Source organism: Saccostrea cucullata, unplaced genomic scaffold, assembly GCF_032062105.1.
Source record: "Saccostrea cucullata isolate Sc308-1 unplaced genomic scaffold, CSIRO_AGI_Scuc_v1 ctg9345, whole genome shotgun sequence".
In the NCBI taxonomy this organism is placed as follows: Eukaryota; Metazoa; Mollusca; class Bivalvia; order Ostreida; family Ostreidae; genus Saccostrea; species Saccostrea cuccullata.
This window is the reverse complement of record NW_026934784.1, coordinates 27,801-51,505: the sequence shown is the minus strand read 5'-3', so window position 1 is coordinate 51,505 and position 23,705 is coordinate 27,801. Positions and strand designations below refer to the sequence as shown.

General features: G+C 32.0%; 2 protein-coding genes across 3 annotated transcripts; both read left to right on the top strand.

Annotated features, from left to right (window-relative positions):
- The first annotated feature begins 2,517 nt into the window (after positions 1-2,517).
- On the top strand, positions 2,518-12,849 carry LOC134241375 (uncharacterized). 2 transcript variants are annotated; one of them, XM_062723441.1, is made up of 4 exons: positions 2,518-2,638; positions 5,087-5,314; positions 7,437-7,552; positions 9,302-12,849. In XM_062723441.1, exons 2-4 carry the CDS (start codon positions 5,110-5,112, stop codon positions 11,999-12,001), a joined length of 3,021 nt encoding a protein of 1,006 aa, XP_062579425.1. In that variant the 5' UTR covers positions 2,518-2,638; positions 5,087-5,109; the 3' UTR covers positions 12,002-12,849. The 2 variants fall into 2 exon arrangements, with proteins under 2 accessions (XP_062579425.1, XP_062579424.1); XM_062723440.1 differs by having other exon boundaries at positions 2,635-2,742.
- A 5,300-nt stretch (positions 12,850-18,149) lies between these two features.
- LOC134241378 (fibrinogen beta chain-like) lies at positions 18,150-23,248 on the top strand. The gene is made up of 2 exons (XM_062723444.1): positions 18,150-18,253; positions 22,757-23,248. Exon 2 carries the CDS (start codon positions 22,765-22,767, stop codon positions 23,014-23,016), a length of 252 nt encoding a protein of 83 aa, XP_062579428.1. The 5' UTR covers positions 18,150-18,253; positions 22,757-22,764; the 3' UTR covers positions 23,017-23,248.
- The last annotated feature ends 457 nt before the right edge of the window (positions 23,249-23,705 follow it).

Here is a 23,705-nt window from a genome sequence, read left to right as displayed (position 1 = left end):
ATAGGATTTTTGTGTTTGAGACATTTCCTTTTTTCCTTGTCAAGTTTTTTTTTTTTGGAAAGTCCTCCCACTTTCAATTTCCTTCCGACGCCAATGTAACCGTCATCGTATAATTGGGTACCACTTTACATTGGCGTCGGAAGCAAATTGAAAGTGGGGGGGGGGGGGCTAAGTGTAAGAAAAAAATTTTTGGTCCACCAAAAAAACCTGACAAGCAAAATAAATTTAACCTATACTAAGACGTATCTATGAAAAGTTGGGGGGGGGGGGCTAAACTTGCGAAGATATGTTAAATGTCTATACTAAGTAAATATTGGGGAAAAAAAGTGGGGGGGGGGCTAAACTTGCGAAGATATGTTCAATGTCTATACTAAGTACATATTGGGAAAAAAAGTGGGGGGGGGGGGGGGCTGGCCCCCCCCCCCCCCCCGGTTCCGACGTCTATGCTTTAACTTGCCCTGTAAAAAGGGGGTCCTTGTAACACTTACCAATTCAAATTTCTAAAACGTTTTAGAGTTTTAGAATGTTGATGTATTACTTCAAATATCTAACTTTCATTCAAATACTCAAACTAATTTGGTATGTTGAAATTTAATATTTTAGTTCTGAATTGAACTCTTTGTCAAAAGGCTGCAATGAACATTTTTGATTCACGGATTAACAATAAATAACAGTAAATGAAACATGCACAGCTACGAATTTAAATAAAGCATTGTAAACTGTTTAGATCTTATTGGTTGAATACGAAGTTCATATCCCTAGTTCCTGTGTTTCCCTTGCATTGTCCGCAGGAGAAGACAAGTATATATAATTTCATTAAAACTGAACATAAAATGTAATAAAAGCAAGGACATAGCAACTTTCATTGTATTCTTCATGAATCTAGTGTAAAGTAAATAACATGTAGAAATTTTCTCACATCGAATACCATTTTTTCATCTTTTTTCACTGATCATCAGGCATCTCAAAGTTTGTTCAGATGAAAACATTACTCAAATTTTCGAAAATACATAGGATATTCCTTAAATAATCAGGAAGATGTACATATTTGAAAAAAAAAATACAAAAAATACAATATGGCCGCCAAGCAAAATTTGTAAATTCTGTACATTGAAACGAATCAAACGACAACAATAAATGTGTGTTTCTAGCTTTTTATATACTATTTTACGTTGATATGCTAATTTATTCAAAATAAGCTAATGTTTATGCATACTTACTCCATGATTGACACAAATCACCTCCCCGCCTTAGGTTACAAACGTTTCTTCTTTCTCAATGGGGACGCTTCTTTGGCGTGGGTATTCTCTGTATTCATTGGATAAAAAAGTCACGTGACTGTATAAGCCAATCACATCACACCAAGGGGACGCTATCTCTCTGCTTCCACTGATCAGCTGATCGAGCTCAACCAATGAGAAACGAAGAGCCCCATACGAAAGGACGCCATTTTTCAACAATTAAAATAATCGACTACAAATCAATTATAAGATCAAGGCGGAGTCAAATCAATTATGTAAGTATTTTTTACTAATTATCATAAATACATTTATTTTACGATTTTATTCTTAAGAAAACACAAGAATATCACGAATTCTGTCAGAAAACACACACATATTCAGCTGATGGTTGAAAGGAAATTACAACATGTTTTGCAATCATTATTTAGTAAAGTTGCACAATAAGAATTCTTTTCTCATCGAATATTAACAGGTGTATTTTTTGCATTTGATTATAAGGAACTTCACTCATACACAATCGTTAAAATCTACAATAATTCGTGGTGTATGCTAGCTCTATGATGAAATTTTTATTGATGAAACCTACAGTTTTACCATGTCGAATTTTTTCATTTGTCTCCGAATATGTGACAGCATGCCTTTCATTTTATCCATGCAAATTTAAGATGATCTTTTAATAGTTAGAGAATTAGATAGTTCGAGGTCATCAAATTATACAGAAAATGAACAACACTAACTTAATTCAAGATGGCGACCAACGGTCGGTCGCCATATTGAAATCAGATTTCCTCCTCTATTTATTCAACCATATTTTTTTTATCAATGATAAGTTATCATACAGGGTAATTTTGGAAGATGTCAGTTTTTTTTACGATTTTATGCCTTTCAGCATTTTTCTTTAGTTTTTATTGATTTTTGCCCATAGAAGTATTCCATACCGGTGTAAATAGGTAATTTGTATTTTTGGGGGAAAAGTGTAGTAAATAACTGTTAAATCGTAGTGGGCCTACTGCTTGGTCGCTGGTTAAATTTTTGGAGGAGTTCTGGTTTAGGGCGAACGCCACGTATACCCCTGTATTCAGCTGTTGAAAAATATTCTATATAGCCTACCAATTTTATTTATGATAAAGCTAACCATGCTAACATTCAAATTATAAACCTACTGTGTTTTTAACTATATGGTAGTGAGCTGAGGTTGAAAGTAAATCTAACGTTACACACGGCATATAAATTTTGTATTTCATACTGCACAAGGTTTCCATATTATATTGTTTTCTGGTGTGGAACTCTCACGTTTTGGGAGATAACATTAGACCTGAACAATTGAGCCACCGGCACCGTGATTCGGTGATCTGAAGTTTTTGAAATTAGAAAATGTCAATAACTGAAGAATTTCAGTAAGTTATTATTGTGAGACTGAGTGGTATGAATATGGTAGGTCTATTAGATAGCCTAAGTTGTTCTCTGCACGTTGGATTTCCTTTAACGGGAGGAAAAACAGGTGGGTCGAGGTGTAGGACTATTAATCTGTTAATATGTTAGTTGTCTGAGTGAAAGAACTTGTTCTTAAAATACCTCACAAGTTTAACTGTTTTGCTTGCAAATATCCATTGCCAATTCTGTAGACATAAAAGGAAAAGGACTACTTAAAAAAGATTCACATGAATCAGTTAACTCTTAGACTTGCTAGATCCAGTAACTGTCACACTGTGTTAATGAAATAGTCAATAAAAATGAATGATACAGGTATATAGGCCTACTGTCAGAATTACATCTTTTACATTATAGATTTTCTCAAGGAATATTGGTTAATCTTCCCACTTAGATTTGTAATTTATGACAGGAAATTTTTATCCATAATTTATGATATAGAGATTTTCTGTGATGAAAACAACTCATAAATAATTCTCATAACCCTAGTTTTGTTTGAGTTGCACACAAGTGAGCATAACCGTGTTGGCTTGTATACTGTTTTTTCATTCTCAAAAAGATAGAGATTTCATAATTGGTATTAAGGCCTATATACTATGAAGACCTTGTTACCCTGACTGTGGCCATTATATGCTAAAAATGCTTTTTTGTACCTTCGCCATAATTTTTGAAACATAAGCTATAGAGACTACATATTTGGTATTCTTTTGACGAAGCAATGACCTTGTGATCTTGAATGTGATCTATGCTAAAATAACTTATCGCACTTTTTTTTGGTGCAAGGCGCATAGTGTTAAATACAAACACATCTTGTTTATAGAGCTATGATCTTCCTACATGAAAACTTTTTGAATGTTTCCTCTAAACACCAATCAGGAAATTTCAACAATATTTTTCAAGATTAGTGAGTCTTGCCAGTATACTTTAAGCACATGAGGATAAAATAACAATGTCATCTGCAGACATTAAACAGATATTAACAGTTTCATGTACTAAATTCATATGGTTGCTGGGATATCTTGTATCATACATCATTTTATTATTATATTATAATTTTAAGGTATATTGCATGAAAATAAAAAAAAATAGGCAACTTGCAGATCATACACTTTATTATACATTAATACTTTTTGACAAATAGCATTGAAGTTGGCCTTTTTAGATTTAATTGAATCTATATCACCAGTACATAATAATGATTATTCAAATAATTAACATCTTCTTATAGTTCATAAAACAACTTTCATTCCAACAAATTAAAAGAGTTTCTTATGTTCAACATAATGCAGAATTAATTGTTATGTCACATGTGTTGAATAACAAGTTCAACAAAAGCAGTCTCTGGCATCCTTGATGTCTATTTGGATCCTTTCACTCGGAAGAATGTTCTTCGTATGGTAAAGAAATACTTCTCCATTCCACTTCTTGGATTCATGCTTACTTCATTAAAATGCACTAAGTCCTCACAGTAGTCCTTTGGAAAAGTAATGTCCTTGAAGCGAATAAGATTACGTCCAAGCTTTTTCTTTAACAGAGTATTCACTTTACGTCTTTGATGTTCAAATGTTTCCATGGTCAATCCTGGAGTGTATTTGGGATTAGGTCTTCTTTGTACCACCTCACCAAAAAGAACTGTCTCTACACCATACTGTTTTAATTTATTCCCTACTTCCAATATTAGCTGAGCAATTTTGGTAGGATGGGATGTAGCACTGATATTATTCCCACCAATGTGCACAAATATACAGTCTGGTTTGAATTCTTCTATCTCCCTCCAAAAATGTTCTGGAATATTGTCTGCCTTCAGTCCACCTTTTCCCCAGAATTTAACTTCACCTGGCACTTTAAGATCCCCACGAAAATGTCTCTCCAAGCGAGCAATGTAGCTGCTCCCTAGCAAACCAAACTTCACCATCTTTTTAGTTAATGAGACAAAATGGGAATGGGTTCTAACTGATTCTTTCATTGAGGTTAAGTGTTTAGTATTTATCTGAATTAGTCCTGTTCCAAGTGATTTAATTACAAGCAATTAAATCTTCAAATGGTCATAATTATAGAACATGTTGAAAGGAGAAATTTAATTATTATTGATAGTGCCTAGACAACAATTCACTTTGATGTCATATCTTTTGAAAAGGATGATAATTATTTCTGCTCCCCAGTTCTTAAATTGGAAAAGGATTTTTTTTTTAATTAGGCTAAAATAACCCATTATCATGATTAGGTATTTCTTTCATGCAATCTTTGGACACCCCTTTATTGGCAGATTTAGACATGAAATGCAAAATATCATTATCAATATTATTAGTTATATTTATTACTATTAAGCAAACTTTTTTTTGTTATCATGGTATACCATGATTTATTTATTTAAATGTACTTTTAATTTTGATATGTATATTATAATGTTGTAGGTATAATAAATCAAGATGACATCATGCCATCACATTGTAAAGAGTGCCCTGAATGTGGGAGTACTTTCACAAAAAGAAGCTTCAGTAGACATGTGCAGAAATATTTTGACAATGTCAACAATTTATGGATTCCTCACCGAGTATCAGACACCAGTTCAAGGACAATTTTTTCCTCTCCAGTTTCAACTCCTTCTTCGTGTCTCTACAGTATATCTGATGATGATTCTGGTAAGAATCTAATCATGCTTATATTTATTAATAGAATATACATTTTTATTTTATACCCATGATCATCCTGCAATATTTTATCAATCTGTTGAATATTTAGTATTATGAACTATTTGCGTTTATATAGATTATATAGGGTCTATAAATAAAGTATATAATAAACATTTTTATTTTATACCCATGATAATCCTGCAATATTGTATTAATTAACAGAGGCAAAAATGACTGACAGTTTTGTTGCAACAACTCACCTAATGGACAATTTATAAATTTATCAAGTAAACTCAAAAAAATGATTTAAAACACACACACATTTATATTAAACCATATTTTGCAATTCATAAAATAATCCGTTTGAAAATATTTGGCGTTATGAGCAGGTCCACTACAGTATTATATACTTAACATGCTTAATGTCACCAGGGTTAAAAAGAAATGATGGTCAGCAGCTGGTCTAGTGCCATTGAATGTTTAATCTGGGCAAGTGCATTTTAGGGGACATATATACCCTTTTAATCCAATGTTTATCTCAATGCATTGGTTGGACTTATTAACTTGAAAGTTCATATTGCATTCAAGTTTTTCTTGTTGTGTATAGACTATAATAGTTGTACTATCAAGTAACACAATACTAAACAAAATATTACTTGATTTTTTATAATTGAATCATGTAATTGTTAGTGTATGAGAGTCGCAGTGATAAAATTTAAACTAATGTGATAACCTAAGTAACCTGTGAAGACAAATTATTATACATAGCCTCTAAAGTTATCATTTAATAAACTTCATGGCATCATCATGATCATACAAGTCCCTTGCTCATGTTCAAAAAGGGAATGAGTTGATTATACTAATTTCATTTAACAAGCAGGCACGTAGCTGCCTCTGCACAAGTACACAAGTGCGTACACATCATTTTTCAAAAAAAAGAAAGAAAGAAAGAAAGAAAGAAAGAAAAGAAAAAAGAATAAAAAAGAAATCAGAGATATTTATTTGGAGAAAAAGAGGCACTATCTGTCTTTCAAATTATTTTACGTCTTATTGTTTCTATCCAAATTTTCTTCAGAATATCGTTAAAATCCAGTCTTTTATAAAATCAAATCCAAAATTCTTGCGTAAGAAAATATTGTTGAACAAAAATTTTCAACTGTTAATCCGAGTAATCCTGATTATCCGGACAAATACTAGCTGCAGATCTGTAGCTCTCTGGTTGAAAAAAAAATCGGATAGACAAACCAGAGATTTGTCTATCCGAATTTTTTCAACCAGAGAGCTACAGATCTGCAGCTAGACAAATATGTATTTGATGAAGGAAAGCATTCTAAGTGACATTGATCTAAAGAAAAAGTTACAAGAGTCTTGGAAGACTATACAAGAATTTCCGTTGAAGTAATGAACAACAACAAAAAAAAAAAAAACAAACCAAAAAAATCCAAAGTCAAATTCAATTACTGAACAAAATACTTAAGTAAATAAAGATATATATAACATTTATGAATATCTCCTTTTACTGATGTTACCAATTTATAGAATTTAAGTACTCTCACATTGTTTAAGCTATCAGAATATAAAGGTTTTCAAAAGACTCACACCCCCGTTTATATTTGAAATACTTTAACTCCAATATGATAAATTATTAAATTATTTCTCTGTTTAATCTTTTCACACTTGGAAACTTTTTTTTCCAATACCAATATATTTATAAATTAATTTTATCAAATTATCCTTCTCTTCCCGAAGTATCCATGGAAGTATAACTTAGCTAAGTGTTTGCTTTTGAAAAGAGTGTGATTTAATTCTTTTAAAGGAAAATGACTGAAAAATTTTGTAAAGTCCAGGAGCTTCCAGGGGCTTCGCCCCCTGGCCCCCCACCAGGGCGTCGCCTTGGGCCCGCTGGGGGCCTCAGGGCGGCCCCCAGACCCCCGACCATTTTCTGCGTACACTTCATTTCAATGCTGGCTACGCCTATGACAAGTTACCATATATAATGTTATAAATTTGTATATTTATACTGAGGGATAAAAATCTTATAAAAAGAACAGTATTCAAAAATTAAATGATATTATTGATGGTTTGTTCATGATGTAATTCACTTTTCTTACTATTTTAAATTTTATTTTAGACTCCAATGACGCATTTGAGCCTAGCGGTAATGTGTTTGACATGTCAGGAATACACAACCTTGAAGCAGGAACTGATGATGATGATCTCCCACCTGCAGAATCCCAAAATTACCAGGTAATAATATGTTATAAAGTAGTATAATTTTAACACAATAAAATTATCTTAAGACATGTACTATTACCGTAACAAAATTTAAGTAATAATTGTTCATATTGTTTGGATCTAAGGGGATTAATTAAACAGAATGTAAGGCGTGGTAATGTAATTTAATTGTAGTATGTAATGTTTAATAGTAACAAACTTCAGAAATATGCAGATCGATCCCAAACATGATAAAGAATAGGATTTTTTTATACATGTATTCAAAAGCTTGTTGGAGGTAAACTCCTAAATTGCACAGTTCCTTACTATGTTAAATATTTTGTTAAATGATTGGCACTTAGGAATTGCAACGTCTATCTGATGGTCTGTTACACCTCAAATCTCGAGAACTTTAAGAGGCATGGATTTGATATTTTGCTTGATATTATGGCTAACAAATTTAACCTTTAAATTTGTTTTCAAACTAGGTATCCTTCAACGCGATTTTTTACCTAACTTTTTGTAATAGTTGAGTGTCAGCGTTCAACTTCTTTTTGACATTTAAGGGATAAGTCTATACTTTTTATAATCATAAGACGGGACTTAGACTTCATGTCCGTCTCACAACCTCAATACTATCAGGCCTAGGATTATCAAACTTTGTAAGCTGATACTTCTAGGGTAGACAGTGTGTCGCACACTAAAAAGTAGTCCGCTCTGACCTTTAATAAAGATGCTGTAGCCAAATATGGAAAAATACTGTCCAGCTCATAACTAGAGAACTATTAGACCTATCAAACTTGGCAAAAGTATACATTTTAGGTAGCGGGTGTGCCACAATCTATTTCGAGGTCTCTGTGTCCTTTAACTTAAGTGATTTTTTTTAAGTCTGTTCAAGTTTGAATTTCATAATTGACTTAAGAAAAATTTTAAAATATAGGTGTAAAAAATGTTATAATACAATGTATAGTAAAACATTATTTTTTCATCATAAACTTTAAATCAATCAGTAAGAAAATTAATGTTAATGTTATGAGAAAGATTCAGTTTGTCCAATGGGCATAATTATCAAGCACTGGTCAAGAAGAATTTTGATAACAGAAATTTGCATGTCAAATTAGAGAGAAATTAATTTCTTCTCACCAACACTATTGTTGGTTAATTGTCAATTTGTCAATTTTCACTTTTGTCGATGACTTGTTTTTCGGTGAGATGTCTGGCACTGGACTAGTCCAGATAAAGATCTTTCAATAGATGTAATGTAATTAAACAAATTGATGTTTTAAAGTACAGTGTATGGGAGTGTATGATTCAAACTCAATTAATATTGTATTATATAATTAAAACTAATTATTTGTTGTAATTAATGCATACACCCTAAGTCTGTTAGAGATGTATGATGACATCAAAGAAGATTACCTAATTTTCTTGCACTCTAACCAATTTATGATTATTTAACAATACCGGGTATTTGAGAGGCATATCATACTGTGGCGTGGCACTTTAATTTCTAAATGTCCAGTGTTTATTAAAAACATTTTGAAAAAAAAATAACTGGCAAAAAGTAACAGTTTACTTGACCTTTCAGGCTTTTAACTACTTTGCAAACTATACTACAGAGAGTAAAGTTTAATTCATGTCATTTGATTTCAGAGAGACAATGATTTGTTAGATTATAATTAATATTTATACTTGGCAATGCACTTTCACACTGTCTGAACTAACAGTACAGTGTATCTACAAAAAAAACCTTTAATTCATAACGATGTCACTTCTTTACAGCTCTATGCAGAAGAAAGTGATGAAAGCTCAGAGGATGAAATATTCCATGTCAGTGATGGGGAAGAAGGTCAGGATGATGGAGATGAAAGTAGAGAAGAAGATTCAGACAATGGTGATAGTGGTTCTGACAGTGAGGACAGTGATCCAGAAGTTTGGGAAGAAGTTTCACCAGAAAGCATTGACAGTGAAATGGGCGTTGATAAAGATGCTACCAAAACAAACATAACTGACTTTCTGACATTTTTTGTTGGAATGCTTATTTATTGGCAGACAGTGCACCATGTTAGTGACAATGGGATGGATTACCTATTTCAAAATATTTTCACCTTTTTCCAAACCATTGGAGTGCAAATTGACAACAGCTACTTCAGAAATCTTTGTATGGCATTTCCACCTAGTCTCTATATGGCTCATAAGTTTTTGAATTTAGATAAGGACAATTTTAAAAGATATGTAGTATGTCCGTCTTGTTTAAAACTGTATGATTTGCATGAGTGTGTGGAGGAAAGGAATGGTGTGCGAGTGGCAAAATTGTGCAGTAATGAAGTAAGGGTGAGAGGCAGGCAAACTGCTCCTTGTAGAGCTCACTTGATGAAAGAAATTGTGTGCAAAGGAAATGTTAGGAAGTTTTATCCATTGAAGGTTTATTGTTACAATAGTATTATTGAAGGGTTAGAAGGCGTAATGAAGCGTCAAGAAATTAAGGAAGTTTGGGAGCATTGGAAAGATTGGGATGACAATGAAGGTGTTTTAAGAGATGTGTATGATGGGAGGGTATGGAACAAATTTAAAACTTTTGAAAACAAATCATTTTTGTCAGACACTCGCGGAATTGGTTTAATGATGAATATTGATTGGTTCCAGCCTTTTAAGAATAGGAATGATTATTCTGTAGGTGTAATTTATTTTGCAATTCTAAATCTTCCAAGGAGCATTAGGTATAAATCAGAAAATATAATTATAGCAGGTCTGATACCAGCTTTCCAAAAAGAGCCGAAACTGAACTCATTTTTAGAACCGATTGTTAAAGAGTTGAATTGTCTGTGGAAGGGTGTTAAACTGGAATCATCGTTATCTAGGATTCATATGACTTTTAGGGCTGCTTTGCTCTGTGTCGCTTGTGACATTCCCGCAGCACGCAAATGTTGTGGGTTTAAATCTCATGCAGCAACTTTAGGCTGTCACAAATGCTTTAAAACTTTTGGTGGGGGGTTTGGGGAGAAAAGGGACTATTCCGGCTTTGACAGACAAAATTGGAAACCAAGAGCAAAAGCATCTCACAATCTCTATGCTAAGAGGGTAAAAAATGCAAAAACCAAAACCGAGGCAGATAATTTAGCTAAGAAATATGGAACTTATTATAGTGTTTTAATTGAGCTCGAATACTTTGATGCAATTACTTTTTGTGTTATAGATCCCATGCACAATCTCTTTTTGGGAACTGCAAAAACTGTTTTTAAATTATGGGTGGAAAGAGAAATTTTAAGTCCAAAACAATTAGAAAAGGTTGAAAGTAGGTTAGAAGATGTCAATTCTGCAACCGACATAGGTAGGATTCCAAATCATATCTCTGGCAATTATGGGGTTTTTTCAGCGGCGGAATGGAAAAACTGGACTGTGTCATTTTCATTGTATGCTTTATGTGGAATATTACCACAGGAAGATTACAGGTGCTGGGAAAAGTTTGTGTTAGCTTGTAGGATCTTATGCAAACCATTTATTTCAGTAGAAGATGTTAGTAAAGTGGACTCGTTGCTACTAAATTTTTGCAAGTCCTTTGAAAGATTATATGGTTTGAGTAGCATAACTTGCAATATGCATTTGCATTGCCATCTCAAGGAATGTTTACTAGACTATGGTCCGATACATGTTTTTTGGTGCTTTTCATTTGAAAGGTTTAATGGGGCATTTGGAAAGCTGCACACAAACAATAAGAGCATTGAAATTCAGTTCATGCGGAAAATCATGACTTCCAAGTTTTGTGAAACTTTGAAAGAAACACTGGCCTCCTCAAATCTGTTTGAATTATTAGGTGGTTTCTTTGAAATGGATAAGGCTAAATCTTTAGTAAACAATGCAATGGGAGATATAGTCAAAGTTTTGAAAATGGCATGTGCAGAGAGTGTAAACTTTTTAGATTTAGTCAGTAAATCCTATGTCTCCTTACCAAAAGTTTACAAATTTGCCATGTTGAATGATGAAGATCGTGTTCTTTTACTGGCTTCATATCGTAAAATGTATCCATCTCTCATTTTTGATGTGTGTAATCTTGGGGAAGTAATCAAAAAGTACAATTTTGTAACAATTTTTGGGGAAAAATTTGGGTCAAAATCTGATTGTCGTAAGTTACGATCTGCCAATGTTATGGCAAGCAAACTCTTTGATGATGATTTTTGTGAACCTGACTTTGATATGCGGCCATGTAGAGTGGATTTCTATTTTGAACATACTCTCTCAGTTGAAAATAGAGATGTAACAAATGTCTTTGCCAAGGTTACCTGGTATAAAGAATACTCTGAGAGATTTAAGTATGGAAATGCCCTAGAGATGTGGTTTTCAAACAAATTCGAAAACAGTAGTGCATCCTGTTTTATTCCGGTAGAGAGAATTAAGTGCAGGTTCTCCAGGGGAATTACAGGTTACAGCAAGGACCTCATGTGTTTGTGTCCTCTACCTCGAAAGATAGTTAATGACAATTAGTACATTTAATGTATGAATTTGAAAATGACGGACTACTTTTTTAAGAGTTAGATCGGGAGCATGTATATGTAAAGATTTTACTGTTGACTGTTTAAAAGGATTCAATATTATTTGTATTTTATGTCCTTTTTCTTGATCTTGGCCCCTTGTAGGGTCACTGTACAATGTTGCCATTGGACAGAATGTTCAAGAAAATATATTTTTGTACATCACAAATTGCTGGTACTTGAGTAAATCAATGAATATATATTTCATTGTGATCATGATTAAAATCACTTGCAACACAATCCATAGCTTTTTTAATGTGGAGAAACAAAAGATTTATTTATTTATTTATTTCACTTTCTTGTCCTTGCCTCCCTGTTGAGGCACTGCTCCAATCATTTTTGAAATGGAGCAGAATGTTCAAGAAAGTGATTTTTTTTGTGTGTGATTTATCAAATGATTATATTTATTTCCAATGGCATTTCATTTAAATGTTGGTACTTGAGAAAATTACTAATATAATGTAAATTTCATTGTGACCATGATTGAAATGCAGCATAATCCATAGCTTGTCAAATATGGAGAAATGATAGTTATTATTTATGTATTATTTATTTATTTATTTATTTCACTTTCTTGTCCTTGCCTCCCTGTTGAGGCACTGCTCCAATCATTTTTAAAATGGAGCAGAATGTTCAAGAAAGTGATTTTTTTGTGTGTGGTTTATCAAATGATAATATTCATTTCTAATGGTTTATCATTTAGTGAAACATTGGTTGTCAATGAACATATATGTTGCTGAACTTGTATCAATAAAATAACATAGATATAAATGAGAGTGCGAGAGAGGGGGAGAGAGAGAGCGCGAGATTTATACATGTAATATGTATTTGAATATTTAATAAACATGAATAGAATCTTTAATCAAAAGGTGTTTTCTTATATTAATTTTTTAAAAGCAGATTTACTCTAGAGTATAATCTAATGGGCACACTTATTAGAAAATCTTGTGATTTATTTACATTGAAAAGTTGCAGTGCTGGACAGCAATAATCTCAGTTTTCTAACTTAAAAGAGAAATGAATGTCTCTGCTGGTGGACAGTCTGTCCCCAAGGTTACTTGTCATGAGTATTCAGAATAACAAAAATATGCTGGCAGGACGGTTACCCAGTATAAAAAGGTATAAGTCTTGGATCAATAAAGGAAACTTACAAGGATGAAATTACACCATTCACTTGATGGAATTACTTCTTAAGAGTTATACATGTAACAAAGCATTCAATCTATCTATTTAAGAACACTGGGGGAAAAATAATTCAAAATATCTATATATATATATATATCTTCAGCGTACATGTATCAGGTATATTAGGCAAATGATTTCTACAAATCTATGAAAGTAGTATGATTTATCCGTAAGCTAGATGAATGGATTTATTATTGTATATTTTATTGAAGATATAATTCATAAAATTTTCTGTTAATAAAATCTTTTAAAAAATTAAAAACACCACATGTGCCACCAGCAGATGGGGGCTGATTAAAAGCCATGCAATGGTCAGAATCCCAAGTGCCCGTATACATGCATCTAAGTGCAGAGGTACAAAAGTGTTTAAACATAAACTTCTGATATCGAGGATTTATTAAATTTCTTGACACAAAAAATATGTTCATTATGTTTTGAAATCTCATTTTTTTTTAAATCTAATTTTATGAAATGAGAAATAGGTATGACACCTAGTGTAGTATATTATTTTAATAATAACAGATTAATAATGATCAAACTGATCGATTTCAATCTTAGGTGATCAAATTGATTTTCACTGAACAGAAATGTAATCGATGGTTAACCTGTGATTTGGCTGACAGGTGTTGTTTACATGTCTCCGGCCCCGGGGTAGAACTGGGTACAACTTGTATATTCCATGTGAATTGTAGTGGTCAGCGTAACAATGGGCACTAATCACCTATTGTTCTGCGTCTGCGGCCACCGGTCTGAACAATAAACAAACTACCTACACTGCACTTGCTACTTTGAGAAGAAATTATCTTTACTAGTTTATGAAGAAGAATTATCCTGTAATTTTAAATTCGAGAAATAAAATTGATAGAAAAAATATTTAGCAAAACAGGACTGTGCAATACTAAAAGTAAAAAAAAAGTTTCAAGTTATGAACAGTTTGCAGATTTAATAATTATTTTAATTTATCTATCCAAGCGCATGCAGTCATTTATTTCATTTTACGCAAATTTCTTGATAAAAATCTACTCGGGGGGGGGGGGGGTGCTGTTAACGGCGAAATGTTGATGCTTTAATTTTATGTTTTGTAAAGCATACATGTATGTTATAGCGAGCTCAGGCGAGGCGTTGCGCCATATACGTATATAACAAATTAGAAAATAATTTTGTACGGAGACTATAATTTGTTTTTCATTCCATTTTCTCCTTGTCTGGGGCCCTTGTATAAACAAAATACAGGTTGGGCGCTAGCAAGATAATCTTACGCTGAAAATTTAAAAACATATAGTTATTAATTTTTAAAAATTATAAACAATTCAATATTTTGGTCTTTTGTAAAACGGGCCCCAGCTGGTCTTTGTCAACGAATCAATTTTATCGGAGATTGAAAAAATAATCTCATGATGAATGAAGTTATTTGTTATACACACACTAAAGACGGCAAAAGATTGTTTTAAATTCTCTATTTATAAAAAATGCAAACATACACTAAACGAAATTTATAATATGAACTTTCTTCCACGTTTAAGGTCTAAATGATATTAATTCACTATCGCAGTTCAATACTAGATATTTCCATGAAATTTAAAGGCACTATACACACAGTACAAAATATTTAATTTACTCAGTATGCACCGATTTAAAGAGAAAAAAAAAAATAAAACAAACGTACACGACAGTTAATTAAATTTTGGTACAAGTATCGTATCATTATATTTCATTATTTGTAGAATGTTTATCATGCATTTGCTCGTTATTTATTAAAGAAATATATTTAATTATTCTAAATTATGGAATAATTATTTCATTTTATTTTCATGTTTTCTTTATTTTATAAAGATTTTTTAGACTCTTAATGTTTAATTACATAAAAAATTAAAAAAAAAATAAATATATAACTTCATTTTTAAATATAAAAATAAACAAAACTTAATGGAAGCTTAATGGTTACTTAATGGTAACTTAATGGTAACGTAAAGGCTGCTTAAAGGTTGCTTAATGGTGGCTTAATGGTGACTTAATGGTTACTTAATGAAGTTTGGACATTAAGCACCTGTAAGTTTGGCTTAATGGTAGCTTAATGGTAGCTTAATGGTGTTAATTCCATTAAGCAACTATAAGCCACCATTAAGCCACCATTAAGCGATTGCTTAAAGGTGGTGTTTCGTCCTGTGATATTGATCATAATTTAAACATTTCAATATTATAATTTTTATATACATGCTCTTTTATAAAACTCATCAAAATCACACACATACAATAGGAACGTACCGTAAATTTACATATTTTTTTTTTTATTTATTTCAAAAGCTTCAGTCATTTACTTGGCAAAAAAGACAAAATAATATAATAATAGTTTCTGATTAACAATATTTATGAGGTTTTTGGAGACCAGGTATTCCAACAATCTATTGGAATTCCCATTGGTACCAATTGCTTTCCGTTCTTAACAGACACATTTTTATATTCATATGAAGCAGAATTTGTGCAAAATCTTATGCAAGAAAAGAAAACACATTCTGTGACCTTCAACTCGACATTAAGATATAACTACAACGTATTGTCAATTAACAATGGTAATTTTAATTTCTACATCGATACGATATATCCTGGTGAGCTTGAGATATACCACAGAGTCTGACACATCAGTTTCATACTTGGATACTTTACTTGAAAAGACAATAATGGTAACCTAACAACCAAACTATATGATAAAGGTGATGAATTTAACTTTTCTATCGTCAACTTTCCTTACTTATGCAGCAATATACCTTTATTACCTGCATACACAGTGTATATATCTCAGTTGATTTGATACGCAAGTGCATGCTCTACGTATGAACAATTTCTAAAACGAGGTAATTATTGACGAGCAAGTTGATGACACAAGAATATCAGCAGTCTCGTATAAAGTCATCACATTGTAAGTTCTATGGTAAATACAATTTATCATTGAGTCAAATACTGGATGACGTTTTTCATACTAATGGTTAGTCGATTATTTATATGCGGAATTGACGACGGATTTTCCCGCTATTTCCCAGTCATTACAAGGAGCACACGGCGGGTGTGACCGGTTGGCAGGGGATGCTCAGTCCTCCATGGCACCTGATCCCACCTCTGATTTTCGGAGGTCCGTATTTGCTCTGCCCTTATTTGTATTGTTTTATGGACTTATTGAATACTGTTTGTTATCTCCATAGCCTTCTTCATACAATTAAACTTTCTTATTACTAGTATATATTTGGCTATATGTGAATTCTGTTTAAATCTACTAAAGGCTAAATCTCCTACACGTCACGTGACCTACCTTTTTGCCTTCCACCCACACTATGGGCCTGCTGACATGATATTTTCCAGTCCTTCCCTCAGGCTCTGGCAGATTAACCTGTTTTAACACTCCGGTTTCCCTCATTTTATAAAGCTCATAGATATTAAGTAATGTAAAGAGGATTCCTAGTCCTAACATTAAAGTCACCAGGGAGAAATAGCGACCAGGTTTCTTCATCTTAGTTTTGGGTTCTCCAAATGTAGGTGAGAGAGCGCTGTCCTTCAATATATGCAGGTTAAAATTACCTGGATTTTAAATAAAATTAAACAAATGTCAGCTTTTAAAAAAATTAGCTTAACCTTTAATTTAAAAAAAAAGATTGATTATTTTAAAGACGTTTGGCAGTTAAGTTGAAGTGAAAATGATTATAATAAATATATATGTAATATCATTAAAAAACAGATGTTTGTCACAAATAAATCTAGTCACACATACAATGTATGAACAATATATTCCTTTGTACATAATTAAGCACTAAAAGTAAATTACATCATTAATTCATTAGCATGTTTATATATTACCTTGCATTAAATCCAACAATACCGTTTGTTATCTCAATATGTTTTATCCAACAATATAAATGCTTCATTCTTAATTATATTAACCTGATTTTTAAATTTATCGAAATTTTAATAAAATATATCTACCTACATTTTTTATTTTTTACTTTTGATATTTTTAATATATTTCAATGTGAAATGAATATTGTATGATAAAATTAGATTATTTTTCTGTAAGCCATTTTGGACAGCTATTATGTTTTACATGAGATTAATTTACTTTACAGAAGATTTAAACAATTAATATCCCCACTTTAAGTAATTTTAACGCTCTCTCTTTCTCTCTCTCTCTCTCTCTCTCTCTCTCTCTTGCATGGATAGAAAAACACCCTTTTAACTAAATTTTAAAATAATCATGCAGATGTGAACAAAGCTTGCAGAATGCCTATTGCTTCAGATATTTAAAAAAATATATTTACAATTTGTGATTAATTAGATGTTTAATAAAGTTATTGTCACTCACTTTTGTGTAAGCGGGGAAACATTAAATCTTAGTTGTCTTTAAGTCTGTCAACCTGTACGTCTGTCACAAAAATTTTAATCTTGGTCATAACTCTTGAATAATAAGGGATAGGGTTTTCACATTTCTTATGTACATTACCTGAAACAAGACTTTTCTAAATAATTAATATCTTTTAACCCTCAGACTTTAGCTTTGAGGTTTGATCTACTTTTCCGAAATATTTTCATTACAAAGAGAAAAGGTAGGACTTCCATATATATTACCCATGACAAGACCTTTATAAAAAAACTAATCATTTTCTTGCTTATTAGATAAAATAGTGTATGAACTGTTTTGGGCTATATAACACCTTATCAATTTCCACAAAAGATTGTAAGATTGGTTTATATTTTTTTTTGTGATACGTGCGTGTAAATTTGTGTGTGAGTGAGAGAGTGTGGGGGGTATGAGAGAGAGCAACTTTATATTTTCATATTGAATTGCGTTTAAATAAATTTTATACAGGAAATGACGTGATCCATCAATTGACAAAGAATGAAGACTCTCACCTCTACGTTTCCAGAACTACTCAGAATGGCACGAAACTGTATCAGTTGTACTATCAATTTAATGTTTCAAGTGAAACTGAGAAGTTTAAAATATTTTTGTCGGGGGATTCCACGGGGACATTAGGTAAGTTGCAGAGAGGCCTTGCACACACACACACAAAGAGAGAGAAAGAGAGAGAGAGAGAGAGAGAGAGAGAGAGAGAGAGATTACATATGTATTTACTGAGTTCGACACTAGCGTTCCGTCGGACCCGGGAGCCTAGCTGCCTGCCTGAGTCTGCAGGGCGATGGCAGACAATTTGGTCCAGTGATCTAATAAAAGGTTCTTTCTCGAGAACTGAGTAAATTAATATTTTGTTATACCTTTCATTTTATTTTTTGATATAGAGGTTTGTTTTGTCTTCCGTGATGTAACATGAGGTTTGTCACTGTTGAACACTTTCGACTGAAAATGAGATTAAGCTAGGCTAAATTTGTGACATGAGCGGTAAAACATTTCTCGGACTGGTCCAAAATCTAAGTAGCGGTCAAACATCAATTTTTTTTATTGTCTACCTTGCAAAAGATTAAAAATGATAGAATTTTGTGATTAAGATTTGCATAAGAACATATTTTTAAAGTATAACAACATCACATAGATAAGGATGTTTTAATTTTTGATACACATGCGCAACATTGTTAATGCTGAAAGAGGGAGGCGGTGCCTAATTTATAGTTTAAAGTTTACTGTAACATCACATTAAACATTACTTTTATGTATTCCTCATAATACCAGAAAATAAAATATTTTTTTAATCTTTAAACTGCATTTGCATAATAAACAACAATTAATTTATCAATTTATATAAAAAGGTTGCTAGTTAAATCCCATATAGCTGGTTATAAACAGATCACTAATCTCAATGAACTTGTCAATCATGGCGTCATATTGGAAACAACGACGTATTTTATGTTCTGTGAGATGCAGATTGAGGAATTTTCTAACAAAGATAAATGCGTTTTATTAAAAAAAGAATGTTATTTACAGGTGTCATATAGGTTTTTAATACCAATGTATATCCTTGGTTCCGTGCGTTTATTCGTTAACTATTAATGAAGTTAAATAATTTATTTGGGTTTTAATGTTCAGGTAAAGTATTTTTTATATCGATGTGCCTCATTAAATCTTTCTTTCGCAAGGGCGTACTATAAATAAACCATTTTTGGAATATAAATAAAAGGTATGTTCCTTAACTTGGACGGTGCTGCTGCTTTCTTTAAATCGAAAGGGTGACTTTATTAATACACCAAATATCTGGTAAAAGTCAAACAGATTACATGGAATTTTAACAATTAAAACGCAAATTCTTTTTTAATAAAGTAGAAGCACTTTCCAGAAAGTACGAAATATACAGAAGCAATCAAGAGCTTGAATTCTTAATTTCAAATAAGGTCTGCCCTTGTGATATTGAAATTTGTTAATGACCTACATTGAGTACATGTACTATGCATTCATCAAGTGACTGTCCATTAATGTGAACAACTTCATACTATACGGTGTAGGTTATATCATACTTTTTCCGTAAGTATTTAAGTTCTGTGATAATAAAACAGTTTGCAATATTCAATTTTAAAAACAATACCCGTTTTTGCATTTCTATTTTCCCTTGATTTCTCATAGTATGCCTGAACAGTGCTGCGTAGAATTATTGACAAAAATAAAATATCTTAAATTCCTACATACATCTGTTTATCTGTATCAACAATTTTAAAAAAAAGTAGAGATTTAAAACAGAGATCGGTTAAAAAAAAGAAGTTTGAAATAACTGACTTTTTCATACCAATTGAGAGGTCTTCTTTACACAATGAATTGCCTATGGATTTTCCCCTTCTTTTCAAACATGAAAAGAAGCAGACAGTGCGTGTGACCGTTCGGCTAAAGATTCAAACTCCTCCATGGCACATTATCCAACCTCTGATGTTTTGTAGCTAGATGTATTTGTTATGCTCATCGTTTTCAATGTTCAATGTATTTTTCAGTTCGAATTCTTTTCGTTATTTCCATACATAAAAAAAAATAAAAAGTTTACAATTGGAATGAAACACAACAGCTAGTTTACAACATAATATTATGAAAAATCAGTATAGCCACATTGAATTTACAAAATAATGACTTTACGAGAAAGAATCTAATTCGAGTGCGCATGACTTTTTGCATCATTTTAATTTCATGCAGTTATATGTGTACACTTTAGTACACTTTTGCCAATATTTTTATCTTAATTCAAATTAACATTATCTGTAACCCCTACTGGTGTGAAGTTGTGATTTTACCACAATAATTAGGTAGAAAACGCTTAAATGGCTCTAAAGACGTCACTATTTTCGCATTTGGTAAGCATCGCATGACGCTGAAAAATGACACATGCCTCGCTTGTTTGTTCAGGGCGTCCATGGATACAATAATACAAATTGATGACAAAACATTCACAGGAATATACCATCAATCTAAGCATTGTTATTTTTACCGAAAAAAGTCATATGCACCTGTAATGCATCTGCAATGACAATTTTAGATGTATTGGGCTTTCAAGAATAAACTTAAGTGATTTATTCATAGACCAACGTGGATGAAACACTTGTTTGAAATTTCAAAATTAAGTGACCTTTTACAATAACTTTCAACTACATGAATGAGATAGAAATCCCTCGAACAGAAAAACAAAAAATATGGAAGAAATGCGATAATTTGTCTCTTTTCCAGTGGATTTTCATGGGGTCCAATAGTATAACCGAGATTGCCCCCTAAGAAATCGGGATGATAAAAATTATATTGTTTAATCTCAAAAAATTTAATATAACAGTAAAAACCAACTATTAAAAACTAATGAAAATCTCTAGAGCCAAAATGATTAGACTTGACCTCGTTAAAACGAGTTGTTGAAAAATATTTTACATGATCAGATTATCCGTCAGTTGCCTCCTGCTCAAGGATGGGATAATTGAATAAAGTAATTGTAATTGAGTGTAATTAATTACATTTATCAAAGTAATTGGAAGTAATCTGTATTTGAGCTAGCCTTCAATTACAAGTAATTGAATGTATTTAAATACATTCCAAAAAGGTGTCTTATACTGATACATATTGTTTATACTGGTAGGTATATATTATTATTCCCATGTTTTATAAATCTCAGTTCTCCTTATTTCCGATTGCAAATAACAATGATCGTTTAGATAGTTAATACGTTTTACAGCAATTAGAGTAAAATATCCCCTGTAAGATTTATCTGTATTCTATTTAAAGAAAATATTGAATGGAATTGTGATAGATACTATTTATTTCCTTCAAAAATATGGATTTGAGAAAGCAACAAAAAAGATCTTGCCATACACCATACTGGTGAAGCATGGGTTTAATTTGTGTTTGTAAAATAATTAATTTTCTCATAATTTTAATTGGTTAATACAATGAGTCACAATCATAATAAGGTAAAGGTCAAATTTTGGCCAGGTGTGAACCCTTTCATACCCAAGAATAAAAAACACTGAGTGCGATAGAAAAAGTCTCTATTTTTGTTTTATAAAAATAAAATTGGAAGTATTTGAAATGTATTCAATTACATTTGTCAAAGTAATTGAAAGTTATGAAATATATTTGAAAAAATCAATGTTATTGTAATTGCAAGTAATTGACAAAATTATAAATCTATTTGAAAGTAATTAATTACATTTCAAAGTAATTGACCTCAAGCCTGTTGCTGCCGTTAAAAATCTGATTGTTTTTAGAATATGCTTTTTTACAGTGGAATAAGTAATATGGAGACGTAAAAGTGATGGCGGGATATTATGATATTGTTCAGTGTTTTCAATCCCGTTTTGTACGCTTGGGTTTATTACTACCCGTCTCATTTCAGTGTTTAGATTCTTTAAAGTTTGCATGTTTTGAAAAATTGCTTTAACCTGGACATCTCTTATACTTCAAAGATAAAAAAAACCATGTGCCTTTTTGTAAAGGACACGCTGTAAAACTTAATTAACGTTACTGTACAATTTTAACACAAAAACCGGATAAAACTTGTATACATGTTGCATCTTATTGTTCACACTTCTAGTGAATTTATTTTAAACATGGATTTTGCCTAACTAAAAGACAAAATTGGCTAAGGTAAGCTCTGTTATCTCAATGGATTAAGATATACATTGTACATATATTTGACTGTGGAGGTTCAGAATTCACTCAAACTTTTTCATGGACAGAGGATTGTGTATTTTTAATTTAATGTCATTTGGTGAAGTTCAACGTGACACTTGGGATATTTTTGGGACTAGGGAGTGGGCTTATTATGGTTTGCAGGTTTTTTTAAATTCATATTCAAAACCGTTAAGTTAAGATACATTTATACATGTATATGCTTTGTATTGTTTCTATTCATGGGACTTTAACCATCAGAACAATGACAATAACCTTAAGAAGAAATAATTAAGTAACGTAACTGGCAAACTGTTAAGATTAAGATACATGTTTACATGTACATGTTTTGTATTGTTTCTATTCATGGTACTTTTAACCATCAGAATCATGGCAATAATCTACAGAAGATTTAAAAAAGTAACTGGGAAACTTTATGTATCTTTAATTTTTCAGGTGACAGTATGGGCAACACAGCGTTAACAAGAGAGAATCAGTTAGGAATGTACTTTAGTACCCCAGACAACGATAACGACAATTGGATGGACAACAACTGTGCTGCTTTCCATAACGGAGGAGGATGGTGGTTCAACAGCTGCCACCAAGCTTTCCTTAATGGCCCCTGGACTCCAGTAGAATGGAAACACCCCTGGAACCCTCCGTTTGAGTATGGAACATCTGTTTATGGTACTCTGATGATGGTCAGACGTGGCTAGGTAAATATATTTTATTTTAGTAAGGGACATCCTTACAAACAAAGATACATTGCAGGTTCCAGTAAATGTTCAACCAAGCCTCTTTCATTAGTTCTCACTAAAACATTGACAGTAGTGAAGGAAAAACTTCAAGAGTACTGTACAACTATATATTCAAGAAGTGGTGTAAATCAGATGTGGATACTTATAAATTCTAAAGAATTTTTAGACAATGTGAAATCACAAGACTTTTCAAAAATCAACAGCATAAAAACTTACGACTTTTCAACTTTATACACAACAATTCCGCACGACAAATTAAAATCCAGGCTTTTTGATATCATTGACAGCTGCTTCTTCAACAAAAATGGAACTCGTAAGTTTTATTACCTCGTCACAAGACTTTTCAAAAATCAACAGCATAAAAACTTACGACTTTTCAACTTTATACACAACAATTCCGCACGACAAATTAAAATCCAGGCTTTTTGATATCATTGACAGCTGCTTCTTCAACAAAAATGGAACTCGTAAGTTTTATTACCTCGTCATTGGTCATTTGAAAAATTATTTTGTTCAAACAGATTCTGATTGCACACATAAGTACTCTGAAGTTGACATCAAGAAGATGCTTGAGTTTCTGATTGACAATATCTATGTGGTTTTTGGAGACCAGGTATTCCAACAATCTATTGGAATTCCCATGGGTA